Raw genomic sequence first — 13,871 nt, 5'->3', positions numbered from 1 at the left:
ATGCCTGCCGGCGCTGCAGCTCGGGGTCCCGCGGCGTCCCCCGGCAGAGGTGAGCCCAAGCGGTGGGGGTGCTGGAGCGGGGCTTGGCCCTGGGGATGCTGTGGGTGCAAAGGGGGTGCTCCATGTCCCCCCTTGGGGCATGTGTGGGTCCCTGGGGGGGGGGAGGGGGGGGGTGCCCCCCTCCGTGCAGTGCTGGTTCCGGGGGTTTTGAGGAGGTGAGTGGGCGCTTCGGGGATGTGGGAGCCTCCCCGGGGATGCTAGGCGCCAGGGGAGCGGTGATCGGCGTTTGGGTGCTGTTGGGTGCAGGGACCACCAGGGCTGCCTCTGCGGGGGGGTATTGGTGATCAATAGATGTGACAGGGGAGATTTGGGGTGGGTTTGGGGTGGGTTTGGCTCTCCTCCTGCTCTGGTGCAGATGCACAGGGGCATGGTGGCCTCAGCCCAGCCGGTGGAGGGGGAAGGATGGGTACCCGGGGAAGGGGGGGTCGATCGAAATGTGTGTGACATCCCTGCGGTTTCATTTCTGCACGAGGAGTCATCCTGCAACTGCCCATCCTGCAGCAGCCGCCTCCATCGTGGCTCGTTTCCCATTTCCAGACACTCAACTTCCTTTTCAAAACTGTCTTCTCAAGCAGAGCCGGTGGGGGCCGAGCTCCCGCAGGTGGAGGCAGCTCGGCCAGTGGTCCCTGGTCCCATCGTCCAACCCCCCCAAACCCAAGGTCCCCTCTCCCGGAGGGGAGGAGGATGCTTCGCTCATGTGCAATCCCTCCTTGACGCCGTTTCCGTCCTGAACGATGGAGCTCGTCCTCCTCCTGCAAGGAGTTTCATCTCTACCCTCTGTGTCCCCCCCCCGCAGGTCCCATGGCGCTGGGCCAGGTTGTGCTGGTGATGCTGGTGCTGGTGCTGAGCAACCTTCGGGCATGCGGGGCCGTGCCACCCCCGGAGCTGGGGCAGCACCGTGGCGTGCGGTGGGTCTGGGGGGCGGCTGAGCAGGCGCAGGATGAGACCCTGCCACTCTCCCGCAGGAAGAGGGACGACGACAGGCAGCAGCCCAGCACCACCACCACCACACCGGGGCACGGCCACGCTGCCACCGCGACACCCAGCAGCAGTGAGACCGATTCCCCCGAGCCCGACCTGCTGCTGAGCTCTGCGCCACCACCAGCACCCAGCACCAACGCCAGCGTGCACCGGGCGCTGGTGGCACCAACCACAGCCGATCCCCTGGATGAGACCGATTCTCCTGATCCCGACCTGCTGCTGAGCTCTGCGCCACCACCAGCACCCAGCACCAACGCCAGCGTGCACCGGGCGCTGGTGGCACCAACCACAGCCGATCCGCAGGATGAGACCGATTCGCCTGATCCCGACCTGCTGCTGAGCTCTGCGCCACCGGCAGAGCCCGGCACACCAGCAGGACCCCAAAAGAACACCACCACTGTCCCCAGCTGGCTCACATCCACCGCTGAGGAGGGGACGGTGGCTGGTGGCACGGACAGCAGCTCCTCCACGGCACCGCGCGCGGTGACCGCCCCAGCCCTCGACCCCACCACCACGGGCTACAAGGAAGCCAAGAAAGCCGGGGCTCCCCCAGCGCCCACTTGGGACCCGAAGCCCGGGGGAACCATGACGCCGCTCCCCTGGGACCCCAGCAGGGTGATGAGCAAGTGCCTGCTGGCCATCCTGCTGCTGGCGCTGGTGGCCGCCACCTTCATGGTGTGCACGGGGGTGCTGGGGGCCCTGCTCTGGCGACGGGCGCGGACGGCCCACCGGCAGCTCAGCCGCACCGAGATGGTCTGCATCTCCTCCCTGCTGCCCGACGGCGAGGTGGCCACCAACGGCCCCAAGCCCAGCCTGGCCAGGCGGCCGAAGCTGCTGCTTGATGGTGGCTCCGAGGCCGATGGTGACAACCTGACTCTCAGCAGCTTCTTGCCAGAGCACTCCTGAGCCGCGGCGATGGGGGTCCTGCATCCCAGAGCGTCGGGGAGGCGGCGGCTGCGCCGTGGGCACGGTGCCTGGTCCCCGGTGCATGGACCCGTGGGCAGGGGACCCCCATCCCCTCTTGGGTTTGTGTTTTGGACCAGCGTGACAAGTTGCTTTCCCCTGGGATGAGCTCAGCCCTCAAGGCTGGCCCCATTAAAGCGTTACCTGGACACGGTGGTCTCTTCCTGGTGGGGACGACACCCGCCAGCCCCCCTGGCCCCCTCCCCGCTCCCCCGCCTGCCCACACCACCCTGCCGAAATTTCGCTTCTCCATCCTCCTCCCGCAGCAGCAGCCCCAGCTCCACTTGGGAGCGTGGGAAGGGGGAGCAGAAACAGAACCTGCAGCCACCCCTCGCTGGGCAGGGGGACAGACCCTTGGGGAGGGGGGAGGGGGTTTGGGGCCCACAGCCCCTGGGACCCCCTCCCCACGTGGGGGCTCAGCCTCGTGCCGCAGGATGGGAGCGGAAAGGGTGGTGGTGCCGGGGCGGAAATGCCGGGGAGGGGGGGGACGATGGGTGCGCTCGTGGCGTAACGTGTTCCTGCCCTGCGGTCGCCTGCAGCGAGGTGAGAGGAGGCCGCCGGGACCGTCGCTGCCCGTCAGGGTGGTCCTGTGCGCCCCTGGCGAGCTCAGGGCTCACCCCCGGTGAGCAAACGGTGGTCACAGACTCTTGGCCTCGTAGGGCGGCGTTGGCCTGGGCTGTCCCTGCCCAGCTGCGGCTGGGGCAGGGAGGGATGGGGAGAGCAAAGCCATGAGCAGCCACCGAGGGTCCCACCGCTTGCCCGTACCTGGGAGGCTGAAGGGGGCTCAGGTTTGCTCCCAGGTCCCACCTCTCCCCAGTCTGCAGGTGTCAGTCACCCCTCAAGCCACCAGCCCAGTCCCTTCCCTGTGACCAGCTGTGGGGGAGCCACCCAAAGGAGCAGAAATGGCCCAGGACTGGCCCTCCCCTGCCAAGTTGGGTGTCCCCACGTTCCCATCCCTGCCTCATCCCAGCTCAGCATCCCCATATCCCCAGCCCTTCCCCAACTGGGCTCAATAGCCCCATCCCTGCCCCAGTTGGGCTTGATATCCCCATCCCTGCATCCCTATCCCTGCCCTGCCAGGCTCAGCATCCCCGTATCCCCATCCCTGCCCCAGTTGGGCTTTGTTTCCCCATTGCTGCATCCCCATCCCTGCCCTGCCAGGATCAGCATCCCCATAACCCCATCCCTGCTCCAGTTGGGCTTGCTGTCCCCCTCCCTGCACCCCTACCCTGCCAGATTCAGCATCCCCATCCTCACCCGTCCGGACAGCTTACGCCGCCCTCGATATTTGCAGCACACGCTCGGTCAGCGAAGCATTTCGCCACGCGCTCGAGGCATCGCTGCGCCACCCCGTCCCCGAGCTGAGCCTGGGGTGTGCAGCCACCTCGAAAGCCGCTTTTGGGTGTGCCTGTCCCGCGGGTGGGTTGGCAGCGCGGCAGCTCCGCTGCACCCTGGCCCCGCCGCCTGTTTACATTCATGCTGCGCTTCGGATATTTTCCATCTGGGGCCGAGCAGCCTCTCCAGCCCCGCTCTCTTCTGCAAATGTAAATGTTTACGGGTGAGTCAGCGTGGGCGAGGGGATCTGGAGGCAAAGGGATGCTCCCACCATCCAGCTTCCCCCCAGCCTCTGCTCCCATCCAGGTGAGGATGAGGCCGGCAGGGCTCGAGCAGGCGGATAGAGGGATGGCTCCCGCTCTCGCCCAGCCCCGTGCCCGCCCTTGCCCAGCCGCCCTGGAGCAGGAGTTCAGCGAGGATCAACTTTCCTTCACCGCCGGAGCACGAGACGGCTGCCAGGAGCCGGGAATCGCCCTATTTGGCGTAGTCAGCAGGTCCTGTCGGGCTGCCATCCCCCAGCTCACGGCAGAGGAATCTTCAGGAAACCAGCGCGGTGTCCCGGCAGGATCCTTGGAGCTGCCACCTTGGCCAGCCCTGGAGCCCGGCAGCGGGAGGGCAGCGTGGGGGGCACGGGGCTGCGTGTGGCTGCGCCCGATGCCGTGCGTGACGGCGGCGCGGTGCTGTGCGGGGCGCTCTGCGCGGTGCTGTGTGGGGCACGGTGCTTCGCGCGGTGCTGCGGTGCAGCTCCGTAGGATCAGTCCCCCCCCTCCCTGGCTATTTTGCTGGCACAGCAAAGCGCAGCCCAGTGAAGCAAATTACAAGCAGAGCGGGGCCGAAATGGTTCAAATTGCAGGTTACCCCGGGCCGGCCGTGCCGCGGAGCCGAGCCCGGCGGGTCCCCACGTTCCAGCGGCCCCAAATTACACAGCGGGGCCCGGGCGGCACAGCCCTGCCCAGCGCCCACAGGCAAAAATGGCATCGTAATGGCCGGTGTGGGCTGGCACTGGGGGCTGCCCGTCCCCGCGGGAGAGCCCAGGGCAGGGATGGGGGACCCCAGATGGGAGCAGTGGGGCCCATGACTGGAGAAGGGTGGGGACGCCAGGCAGGGAGGGATGGGGACACTGGGCAAGGAGGGATGGGGATGCTGGGCAGGGAGGGATGGGGATTCTGGACAGGGAGGGATGGGGATACCGGACAAGGAGGGATGGGGACGCTGGGCAAGGAGGGATGGGGATGCTGGGCAGGGTGGGATGGGGACCCTGGACGGGGAGGTTCAGCCCAACACCGGCATCATGGGGTGGGAATCGCATCCCCATCCCCATCTGGGCTGCAGAAGCGAGTCTGGATGCCACTGGCGCTCCTCCAGGCCAGCTCGTTTCGGCAGTGCGGCCACCCTCACCCCCACCCCCGGCCCCGGCCCCCCTGCCCTCCCCTCGCCTTTCCCCCATCTCCTCTAAGATTTCAGCCCTGATCATTTAAGGCCGGGAAAAGCCGCCCCAGCAGCTGCGCGGAGCCACCGGCTGCAGACAGACGGACGGACCCGTTATTTCTGGGAGCCACGGTTACATTCGGCGACGCCGGCAGAAACCCGAACGGCGCCAGTTCCCCCCCAGCTTCCCAGTGGTGATGGGGACAGGCCCCCTCGCCCCCCAGCCCCATGGTGGTCGCAATCCCTGGGTGATGGCTTTTTTTTGGGGGGGAAATCTGGCCAGGTCCCCAGGGAGGCGCAGAGGCGAATAGCAAGAGGATGAAGTCACCCGGCGGCTGCAGCCTCTTGAGCAACTTCAGCCCAGACAGAGGGGACCCCGGGGGGGTGGACAGAGCGCTGCCAGGGCAGGGGGGCCCCAAGGATGCCCCTAGACCCCTGGACACCGTGCCCTGGGGAGCCGTGTGGCTGCCGCATCAGCCTGGGGAGCTGCAGGGGTGGGTTTCTGCACCCTGAGGCCACGATATTTAGGACATGGTCTCCCAAAATCAAGGCGGGGGGGGGGGTCTCCCACTCTGTTTGCCCCCAGTGTCACACTGTCAGCCCGCAGTGATGCCAAGGCACCAAACCCAAAACCGTCCCCTCGGAGCCAGGGTGCTGTGTGGCCACAGTGGCCGTGCCCCCCCCGCCGGCTCATCCCCATGCGGGGCAGCAGGGTTTGGGCTTGCAGGGGTGGGCACAGGGGGCAGGATCTGGCCCTGGGCTGGGGTGATGGGGGGCCCAGGAGCACAGTGAAAGGCAGCTGGGTGAGGGCCATGCATGCTCCTGGTACAGCATTGCTGGGAGGCTTTTTTGGGGCGGCGGGGGGGGGGGGGCCAGCACCACTGTCCCCCCATGGCGCTCAGCCACATGGCCAAGGGAGTGGGTTTTCCCCCCGCCCTCGTGGATAAAAACACCTTTGCAACATCTCTCCCCCCCTGCTTGTGACCTCCTTCCTCACTTGCACCCCAAAAAGCAGCCCCTTCCAGCGGTGCTGCTGGGATAACGGGGAGCGCTGGGGTTCCCCCACTTCACTGGCAGGGCAAGAAGCTAGGAAGCCACCCCCAGCCCCCAACTGGATTTTGGCTGGGAGGGGGCTGGGGGCTGCCTGCCCCTCACCGGCCTCCCACACTCCCTCCCCAAACCAGCCTTAATGAGAACAAGCTGGTCCCGGGCTGCGGCACAGGAGGAGGAGAAGGAAAAGGAGGAGGAGGAGGAGGAGGAGAAGGAGAAGGAGGAGGCTCCATCCCAGCAGGCGGCAGAAAGGGGCGCGAGGAGGCGAGAAGTGCGGGACAGACCCCGTCCTCCCGGCTGCCTCCCGCCGACGCGGCGGCTGCGGGCGAGGTGAGGAACCCACCAGCGACGCCAGCCTCCCCTCCCCGGAGTTTTGGGGTGGCTCCCAAGCGGGGTGCAGGGTGCCCTGTGGCTGGGGGGTTGCTGCGGCGAGGGCTGGGCATGGTCCCTGCAGTGGGATGTGGGATGGAGCCGGGCACAGGGCCACGCACCCGGGCATGGCTTGGAGGATGCTGCGCCTGGACAACATCAAAATTGTGAATTTTTCTCAGCTTTTTGGGAGCGGAGGGAAGCGGAGTGGGGTTTGCCTGCGTCCATCCAAGCCGGAGCCAGGGGTGCACTGTGGGTCTGGGGGGGTGGGGAAGGATGGGGATGGGGACAGGGATGGGGAAAGGGATGGTTGGCGATGGCCTTGGCGATGGCCATGCCGACAGGCCCTGCTCCTGGCGCTGGTCTGGGCTTTGGTCAGCCCCGCCGTGGCCACGGCCGCTTGTCAGCTCCGCTTGCCTTCGCCTTCCCCAGGACCCCTCTCCCTGCTGCGGCCGAGGGGCCCCTCTCTGCAGCGAAGGGGGAGGGCGAAGGGGCTCATCCCAGCCCCCCAAAACCCCTTGTCCTGGTGGTGCCGCTGTCACCGCAGCAAGCCCAGAGCCCACGGCAGCGGCGACGCCTGTGGCGAGCCAGGAGGGTTGGGGGGTCCGGGGGGCACCTCCCGCCTCCGCCGCCGTTTGTTTGCTCTGGTTTAATGCAAACCAGATTTTTGCAGCCGGGAAGGAGCCCGTAAGCCAAGTCCTGCTGCTGGAGTCCCTCCCGCTTTGGCGGGGGGGGGGGGGGGGGGGGGGGGGGGGAGGGGGAGAAATGAGAGGTGGGTTGGGATTTTGGGGGGCCCAAGGTTGGGGGAATTGGAATTGTCCCAGTGGGGGTCCTTGCTGGTGGACCCAGCGAGCTGGTTCGTGAGAGCTTCCCATGGGGCTGTATGGAGGTGGGGGGCAGAGCTCTGGGAAGGGCTCGATGGCATTACGTGGCGCAGCCGAAACGCGCCGGCGTCCCCCCGGGAAGGCGCCGTGCCGTGCTGGGGACAATCACACCCCGCTCCCGAACCCCGTGGGGGTGCAGAGCCTGGCTGGGGACCCACCCCAGCTCATCGCTTCGGGCCACGAGCGGGGATGGGAAACGCTTGTCCCACGTCCTACCAGGCACTGGGGGCCACGGCTGGCAACGTGGGGCAGACCCAGCCCCATCCAGCCCAGAGGAGCGTGGGATGGCGAGGGGACGGAGCTGGCCTTCGCCAGGGACACTTGGGCAGCCGGGACCCCCCTCCCGTTCCCTGCACCCCCAGCTCCAGGGCTGACCCTCTGCAAAGGCTTGGGGCCAGGGGTCCCACACCCCTGTCCCGGCACCGCTCGGCCGCCGCAGCGGCACCGGGGTGAAATCCTGCCGCCAACCTATTTTTAGCCGCGCTCAAGCCGGGAATCGTTTGTAATGGTCCGCGCCGGGGCGAGCGGTTGGGAAATGCCGCTCGCGCCAGGGGCCGGCCCCTCTGCAGCGTCGCCTGTGTCAAAGTTTCCACTGGAAACCTCAATTTTTCAGGAATTTTCTAATCAGCCAAATGACCGTTGTCTGAAGCCGGCTGCTGGCAGCGGCCCCGGCCCTCTCCCCGTGCACGCAGCGTCCCCCCAGGCTTGAGCAATTCGCTTCAGCTGCTTTCCAGCGCTTTTTCGTTGCAAAACAAACGCAGACCCTTGCTTGGCGTCGAGGGGGGGGATGAAGAAACCGAAGCTGCGTTTTGCTTTTCTTGAGGAAATTCCGGCGGGGGAAGAAGCGAGCGCCCGAGCGGAGCGCTGAGGGTTTGATGCTTGGGCTTGTCCTTCGGTGCCGGAGCCCCACGCTGGGCTCGGGGTGGGGGCGCCATGGGGGTTCCCTTGGGGAAGACCTTGGGGGTCTTGCTCTGTCGGGGTGTTAACGTTTCGCCCTCCCCTCTGCCTCCCGCAGGTCGCTGCGCACGAGTCCCGGGGGAGATGGCGGCGCAGGCGGCGATGGGCGCGTGGCTGCTGCTGCTGCTGGTGGTGGTGGTGGCGGCCCCGGCGCGCTCGGCGGCCCCCCGGCACGCCGTGGTGCTGCCCGACGGCGGGGGCAGCGGGGACGGCGAAGAGGTCTCGGCCGCGCCGCCCGTCCAGAGGGTGACGCCGGGGATCGGCCCGACGGTGGGGGACGCGTCGGGGACCACAGTGACCAACAGCTCCGCGCCGGGCGGCGTGCTGGACGGGCTGGTGGATTTCTTCAAGGAGTATATGCTGCTGGTGGTGGTGGTGGGCTCGTTAGCCTTCGTCCTGCTCTTCATCATCTGCGCCGCCGTCATCGTCCGGCAGAAGCACAAGGCGTCGGCCTACTACCCCTCCTCCTTCCCCAAGAAGAAGTACGTGGACCAACGGGACAAGGTGGGGGGGACACGGGCTTTCAGCGAGGTCCCGGAGAAAGCCCCTGACCCCGGCGCCGAGGAGCCCCTCGACTGCAGCCAGCAGCTGCAGGCAGACATCCTCGCCGCCGCCCAGAACCTCAAATCCCCCCTCAAGGCGCCACTGGCCAACGGGGGCCGGGGAGAGCAGAAACCCCCCGCTGAGGAGGAGGAAGGAAGCAAAAAGTTGGGCGATGAGCAACCTGCCGAGCCCCCTCCCCAAAATCCAGGCACCGAGGAAGCAGCGGCGGGTGCAGCGGAAGCGGGGGGCGAGGGTGTCCCCGATGCGCCCCAGGATGGCGCCCTGGCCCCCGCCGGCATCTAGGGCAGGGACCCCCGTGCTGGGCGAGCCCGAGGAGCTGCCGGCTCGGCGGGGACACCCCACGCGATGGACACAGGGGGCTGTTGCTCCGTACGTACGTGGCGGCTCAAGGAAGCCCCGATGAAGACCCCCCGCTCCCCGCCCGAGCCCCCCACCCACCCACTGGCCCTTGCACCGGTGTGACGCCGTGGCAGAGCCGTGGGGGTTGGTTTTTTTGGCAGATGGTGTTTTTCCACAGCACCGTCGGCCCCGTCCCTCCTGTTGCCCAAGGGGCTTTTCCCAAGGGGCATATCCCCCCCCCCGATCCACCCACCCCCCCACCCCCCCCCCCCCCGCGCTGTGCCAGGCAGCCCTCCCCCCTCCCTCACGCACCTCCAGCTTTCTCCCAAATCTGCTTTTACTAATTCGCAGCACCCCCGGGCCGGGCCGGGCGCCTGGCGGGGAGCAGCACCCTCCAGGCAGAGGAGCGGGACTATGGCTGGGGGTCTCTGCAGTTGCCCCCCCCCCCCCCCGCCGGGGAGCGGGGCAGGGGCTCACCGCGACCTCGGGCAGCACGGGCTGGCTTTGCTGACGGCTTTGGCCACCGAAGATGGGATGGCCTTGGCCATCCTTGCCCAGCAAAGGAGAGAGATGAAGAGGATTTAGGAGCGAGGACCCATCCTTTCGTTTTTCTGCCCCAAAGTCACCCCCGAGGGCAGCCCAGAGCCCAGCTGGACTTTTGCCTGATTTTCTTAACCCCTTCAGCTCGTAATAAAGACATTTCCTACGCAGATCTCCTCTCCTGTGTGTTTCCACAGCTTGTGGGGCAGCCACACCACAGTCCCCACATCCGTCTGCTCCTTCAGGGCCCCCCCTGGCATCACGCTGGTGTTGGGGGCGCAGCCGGTTTCGGCGCCGGCCCCGCGGGGTCCTCGTGTGCCCCCGGAGGCGCAGCCGGCCCGGCCGTGCTTCGGGGTGAAGGTTCTCTGTGGGGGTGAAGCCCCAGGAGCCAAAGGGAGGCGTTTATCGGTCACAAAATCTGCCGCAGAACGTGTCGTTTCTGGGAAACACTTATCTCTCACCCTGCAGCCGAGGCCGGGGGGGGGGGTGTCCGTGGTGTCACCTCGAAGGCAACACACCCCCATACCCCCATAACCCCAAATCTTGTCCCAGCCACCATACAGGTAGGGATGTGCCCCTGTGTCCCAGCAACAGGACAATCTTCCCCCTTGGAAGAACGTGCCGGCTTTGACCTCCCTCTCGCACTTTTTTTGAAGGGCTCTCGTGAGCACAACGAGCCAATTCTGCCCCAAAACTGACATGAAGTTTCCCTGATTTTTGTTGGATTGTTTTTTTTTAAGCAGGAAGGCGCAGGGCTGTTCCCAGGGAGCGGAGGCACATTCCCCGCTGCGGGAGGAGGGCGGCCGGAGGCGCAGGGCCAGCGTCTGGCACGTGGGGTGGTGCCGAGCTGAGGGGCCGCAAGAGCGGCCTTGGGAGTGACAAACCACAGCGGCAGCAACACGTGGCCTGCCCTGTGTTCACAAAAAAGGTCGTGGACAGATGTAGCCGAACGAGCTACTTACTTTTAAAGGAGGTTTTTAATGTTTTAAAAACATCCTGGGTATGAGAAAAGACAAGTTTCCCGGGTGGTTTTAAAAAAAAAATAATCCTAAGAGCCGGCAAAGTTTTCAAACGAGTTTTGTGTTTGTTTTGGAAATCTATGGAAATGCTCCCCTGGAAAAGAGGAACCCCTAGAAGGCACAGGAGAGCGCAGCGGCCTGGAGCACAGAGGGGAAGCCACGCCAGAGCACCACCAAGCATTTAACTTTCAAAGGCTGGGGTGCCCCCAGCTCCCACCCGCCCTCAGCTCGCAGAGCCCCGAGCAGGTGAGGGTCAGCCACGCTCCCCTCACGCCTCCGGCAAAGCTCGGCCGAGCTGCGCCCCGCGGGAGGCAGAGGCATCGTCCCCAGACCGACCCCTGGGAGCTTCCCCTCGGCTCCACACCCCAGCTGTGCTACTCCCCTCCTGGGCTCAGCCCCGAGGTGTATTTATTTACTCTCCTTTAACCGAGTACTCCGCCGGTGTAAAGGTTGAATTCTTACAGAAAACGCTCCAAAATTAAAAGATTGCTCCTCAAACGTGAGCTCCAAAAAACTAAGCAAGCGTTAGCGGTGAGAGGAGGCGAGCAGGAGCCCCGCCAGCCCCGAGTCTGCTCCTCCCGCAGCGGTGACACCCAGCCCCCCCGCCGCTGCCGGCTCCTCCCGCACCACCAGCGCGTTGCCAGTGCCCTCTGGTGCCCGCCGAGGCGTCCCAGTGCCCGGGGAGGAGGAAACTGGGGCGCAGATTGTGAAATGAAACCCCCGACACGGCTGGAGTTGGTGTACTGCATCGACACACAGCCCCACCTGCGGTTCTTACAGCAACATGAAGACCAAGGCAACGCTTCCCACTAAATTCTGTCAAATATTAGGCAAAACTATACATCTTCTAAAAAAAAAGTGCAGCCCTTCCAGTACCGGAACAGCAGGATTCTCTCTCTCCTGAGAGAAACCCCCGAGTCCTCTGCAGCTGAGCAGTCTGCCTCGCTCCGAACGTTTCAAACAGCGGTGAGGGGAGGTGGGGAGGGGAAATACCCCCGCCCCAGCCGTGTCAGCACTGCGGGAGTGGCTGTACACCCAGTGACACGTTGTGCGTAAGTTGTGCGTATCTTACAGCGTCCGAGCGGTGCGCAGGGTCCTACTAACAGCTACGGTCATTGCACGGCAGGTTGAGGTGGAATGAGAACAAGCTTTCACAGGCAGCTCAGGCGTTGTTGGCTTTCCCCTCCGCCTCTGCTTTGTTCGGGTCCTGCTTCAACTTGTAATCGGCCAAGGCAGCCTTGATGGCGTCTTCAGCCAGCACTGGGGACAAAACAAGCGTTTCAAGGCCAACGAAACGCCCTTCAGGCCACAAAACACCGTCAAAGCGAGAGCAGCCGGCAGCACCCACCATCCCAGGGGTAGTGACAAACCTTGGGAGTGACAAGCCACAGCGGCAGCAACACGTGGCCTGCGCTATGTTCGAAAAAAAAAAAGTCGTGGGCAGATGTAGCAGAACGAGCTACTTATTTTTAAAGGAGGTTTTTAATGTTTTTAAAATATCCTGGGTATGAGAAAAGGCAAGTTTCTCAGGTGGTTTAAAAAAAAAAAATACTCCTAAGAGCCGGCAAAGTTTTCAAATGAGTTTTGTGTTTGTTTTGGAAATCTATGGAAACGCTCCCCTGGAAAAGAGGAACCCCCAGAAGGCACAGAACCCTTCTCTATCGGTCTGCTGAGCTACAGAGTCCGAAAGGTGAAAAAACAAAAAGACCTGAAAACTCTTTGAAATAACCCCAGAATGTGAACATTTCTCTGGTGGGCCGACCTCAGCTGTTCCTTGTGCAGCAACTTTAGCAGGAAAGCAACACTGGGAAGCACCTGCACCGTTCCCAGAAGCCTCCCTCTCCAACATAAGCTCGTGCTGGAGCTCCCAGCGCTCAGGCCAGTACTTACTGGAGCAGTGCAGTTTGACAGGCGGCAGGCAGAGCTCTTTAGCAATGTCCGTGTTCTTGATCTGCAGCGCTTCGTCAACCTGCAAGGCAGCCAGTGGGGGGTCACTGGGGACGTGGGGCACAACAACGGCAGCTGCTAAGCGTGCTGTAACGCTCCAGGAACCCCACGGAAGAACATTCCCCACGGCCAGGAGCAGCAAAGGCTGCCGGGATTAAGGGATGTCTGCGACCGAGCAGTGGTGGGAATGACCCAAAGCCCACCAAGCGTCACGGACTGAGCTGCTCCCAGTCTGCTCATCCTCCATCCTAACACAGAAGCGCATTGCTCATCTGGCAGAAACAGAGATCTAAACGATCTAAAGGCGTTCCACAGCTCAACCTTCTTCCCCAATCTGCGCTCAGCATGATTTTGGTGGCCGTGTAAGACACAAAGGACTTCCCTGCAGATTAAGAGATTCTCGGAAAAGGCAACTTTTGCCCCAGAAGTCAGGCCACGAACAGGGCCGACAGTCGCTGCTTTGCAGGCTACGGTACAGTCAGGACTGGGATTCCTACGCCACCGTTTCCAACGGAGAAGACAGGCAGGTTCAAGGCTTTCAAGGCTTTCCGACTCCAGGCCGGCCCTTACCGTTTTCCCTTTGACCCACTCCGTCGCCAGCGAGCTCGAGGCGATCGCCGACCCGCAGCCGAAGGTCTTGAAACGGGCGTCGATGATCTTCCCGTTCTCATCCACCTCCACCTGCCACAGCGCCGGGGACACCCCTCAGCGGCCGGCTCGGCTCTGCCGAGCCCCCCCCAAAGCCACCCTCTCAGGCCCAGGCAGGGCCCTGGCTCCCACCGCGCCCTCGGGAGCAGCACAGGGCCTGCCCGGGCCCCCCAGGGGACATTTCATGGCGGGAGCGGGGTGCGAGGAGGGAAGGCCGCGCTGCCCCCGCCCCCCCCCCCCCCCCCCAGGGGAAAGGGGTGGATTTAGGCCTCGCAGCAGCCCCAGGTGACCCCCTCCCCGGTCCCAGCGGGTCCCCGTAAGATCACCTGCAGCTTCATGACATCGCCACAAGCCGGGGCGCCCACCAGGCCGGTGCCCACGTTCTTGGCGTTGCGGTCGAGGGAACCGACGTTGCGCGGGTTCTCGTAGTGATCCACTACCTGCGAGGGCACCGCGTCACCAACGGCCACCGCCTGTCCCGTCCGTCCCCCCAGCCCCTTCCCCGCCTCCCCGCAGCCACTCGCCCCTCACCTTCTTGTGGTAGCCCAGCCGGGCCACCGCCGCCGCCTCGCCCCCCCGCCCGGGCCGCAGCAGGGTCGCCCCCGCCGCCCTCAGCGCCGCCATCTTGAGCCGGGCCGGGAGCCAGCGGCAGCGCGCCGCCCTTTTATAACCTCGCGGGCGGAGACCACGCCCCCTCCCCTCGGCCACGCCCCCTCCCCGCTTTAGGCCTGGCGCCCACGTTTTACGCCGAGCGCGGCGGGGGACGCGGTGCAAAGCGGGAAGGGGG

The 13,871-nt window shown here is 65.1% G+C and overlaps 3 protein-coding genes across 3 annotated transcripts; 2 read left to right on the top strand and 1 right to left on the bottom strand.

Moving 5' to 3' along the window:
• On the top strand, positions 1 to 1,947 carry SELPLG (selectin P ligand). Its single transcript, XM_086474386.1, has 2 exons — positions 1 to 49; positions 857 to 1,947. Exons 1-2 carry the CDS (start codon positions 1 to 3, stop codon positions 1,945 to 1,947), a joined length of 1,140 nt encoding a protein of 379 aa, XP_086330512.1.
• A 6,164-nt stretch (positions 1,948 to 8,111) lies between these two features.
• TMEM119 (transmembrane protein 119) lies at positions 8,112 to 8,873 on the top strand. Its single transcript, XM_009960236.2, has one exon. The coding sequence runs from the start codon at positions 8,112 to 8,114 to the stop codon at positions 8,871 to 8,873; it is 762 nt and encodes a 253-aa protein (XP_009958538.2).
• Positions 8,874 to 10,428: 1,555 nt separating this feature from the next.
• ISCU (iron-sulfur cluster assembly enzyme) lies at positions 10,429 to 13,708 on the bottom strand. Its single transcript, XM_086474125.1, has 5 exons — positions 13,616 to 13,708; positions 13,411 to 13,524; positions 13,007 to 13,117; positions 12,380 to 12,458; positions 10,429 to 11,749 (listed from the first exon to the last, which is right to left on the bottom strand). Exons 1-5 carry the CDS (start codon positions 13,706 to 13,708, stop codon positions 11,652 to 11,654), a joined length of 495 nt encoding a protein of 164 aa, XP_086330251.1. The 3' UTR covers positions 10,429 to 11,651.
• Between the last annotated feature and the right edge of the window lie 163 nt (positions 13,709 to 13,871).

This window comes from Leptosomus discolor, chromosome 16, assembly GCF_034619465.1.
Source record: "Leptosomus discolor isolate bLepDis1 chromosome 16, bLepDis1.hap2, whole genome shotgun sequence".
Lineage (NCBI taxonomy): Eukaryota > Metazoa > Chordata > Aves > Leptosomiformes > Leptosomidae > Leptosomus > Leptosomus discolor.
The sequence above is the reverse complement of the archived record's forward strand: the minus strand, read 5'-3'. Positions and strand labels throughout refer to the sequence as shown.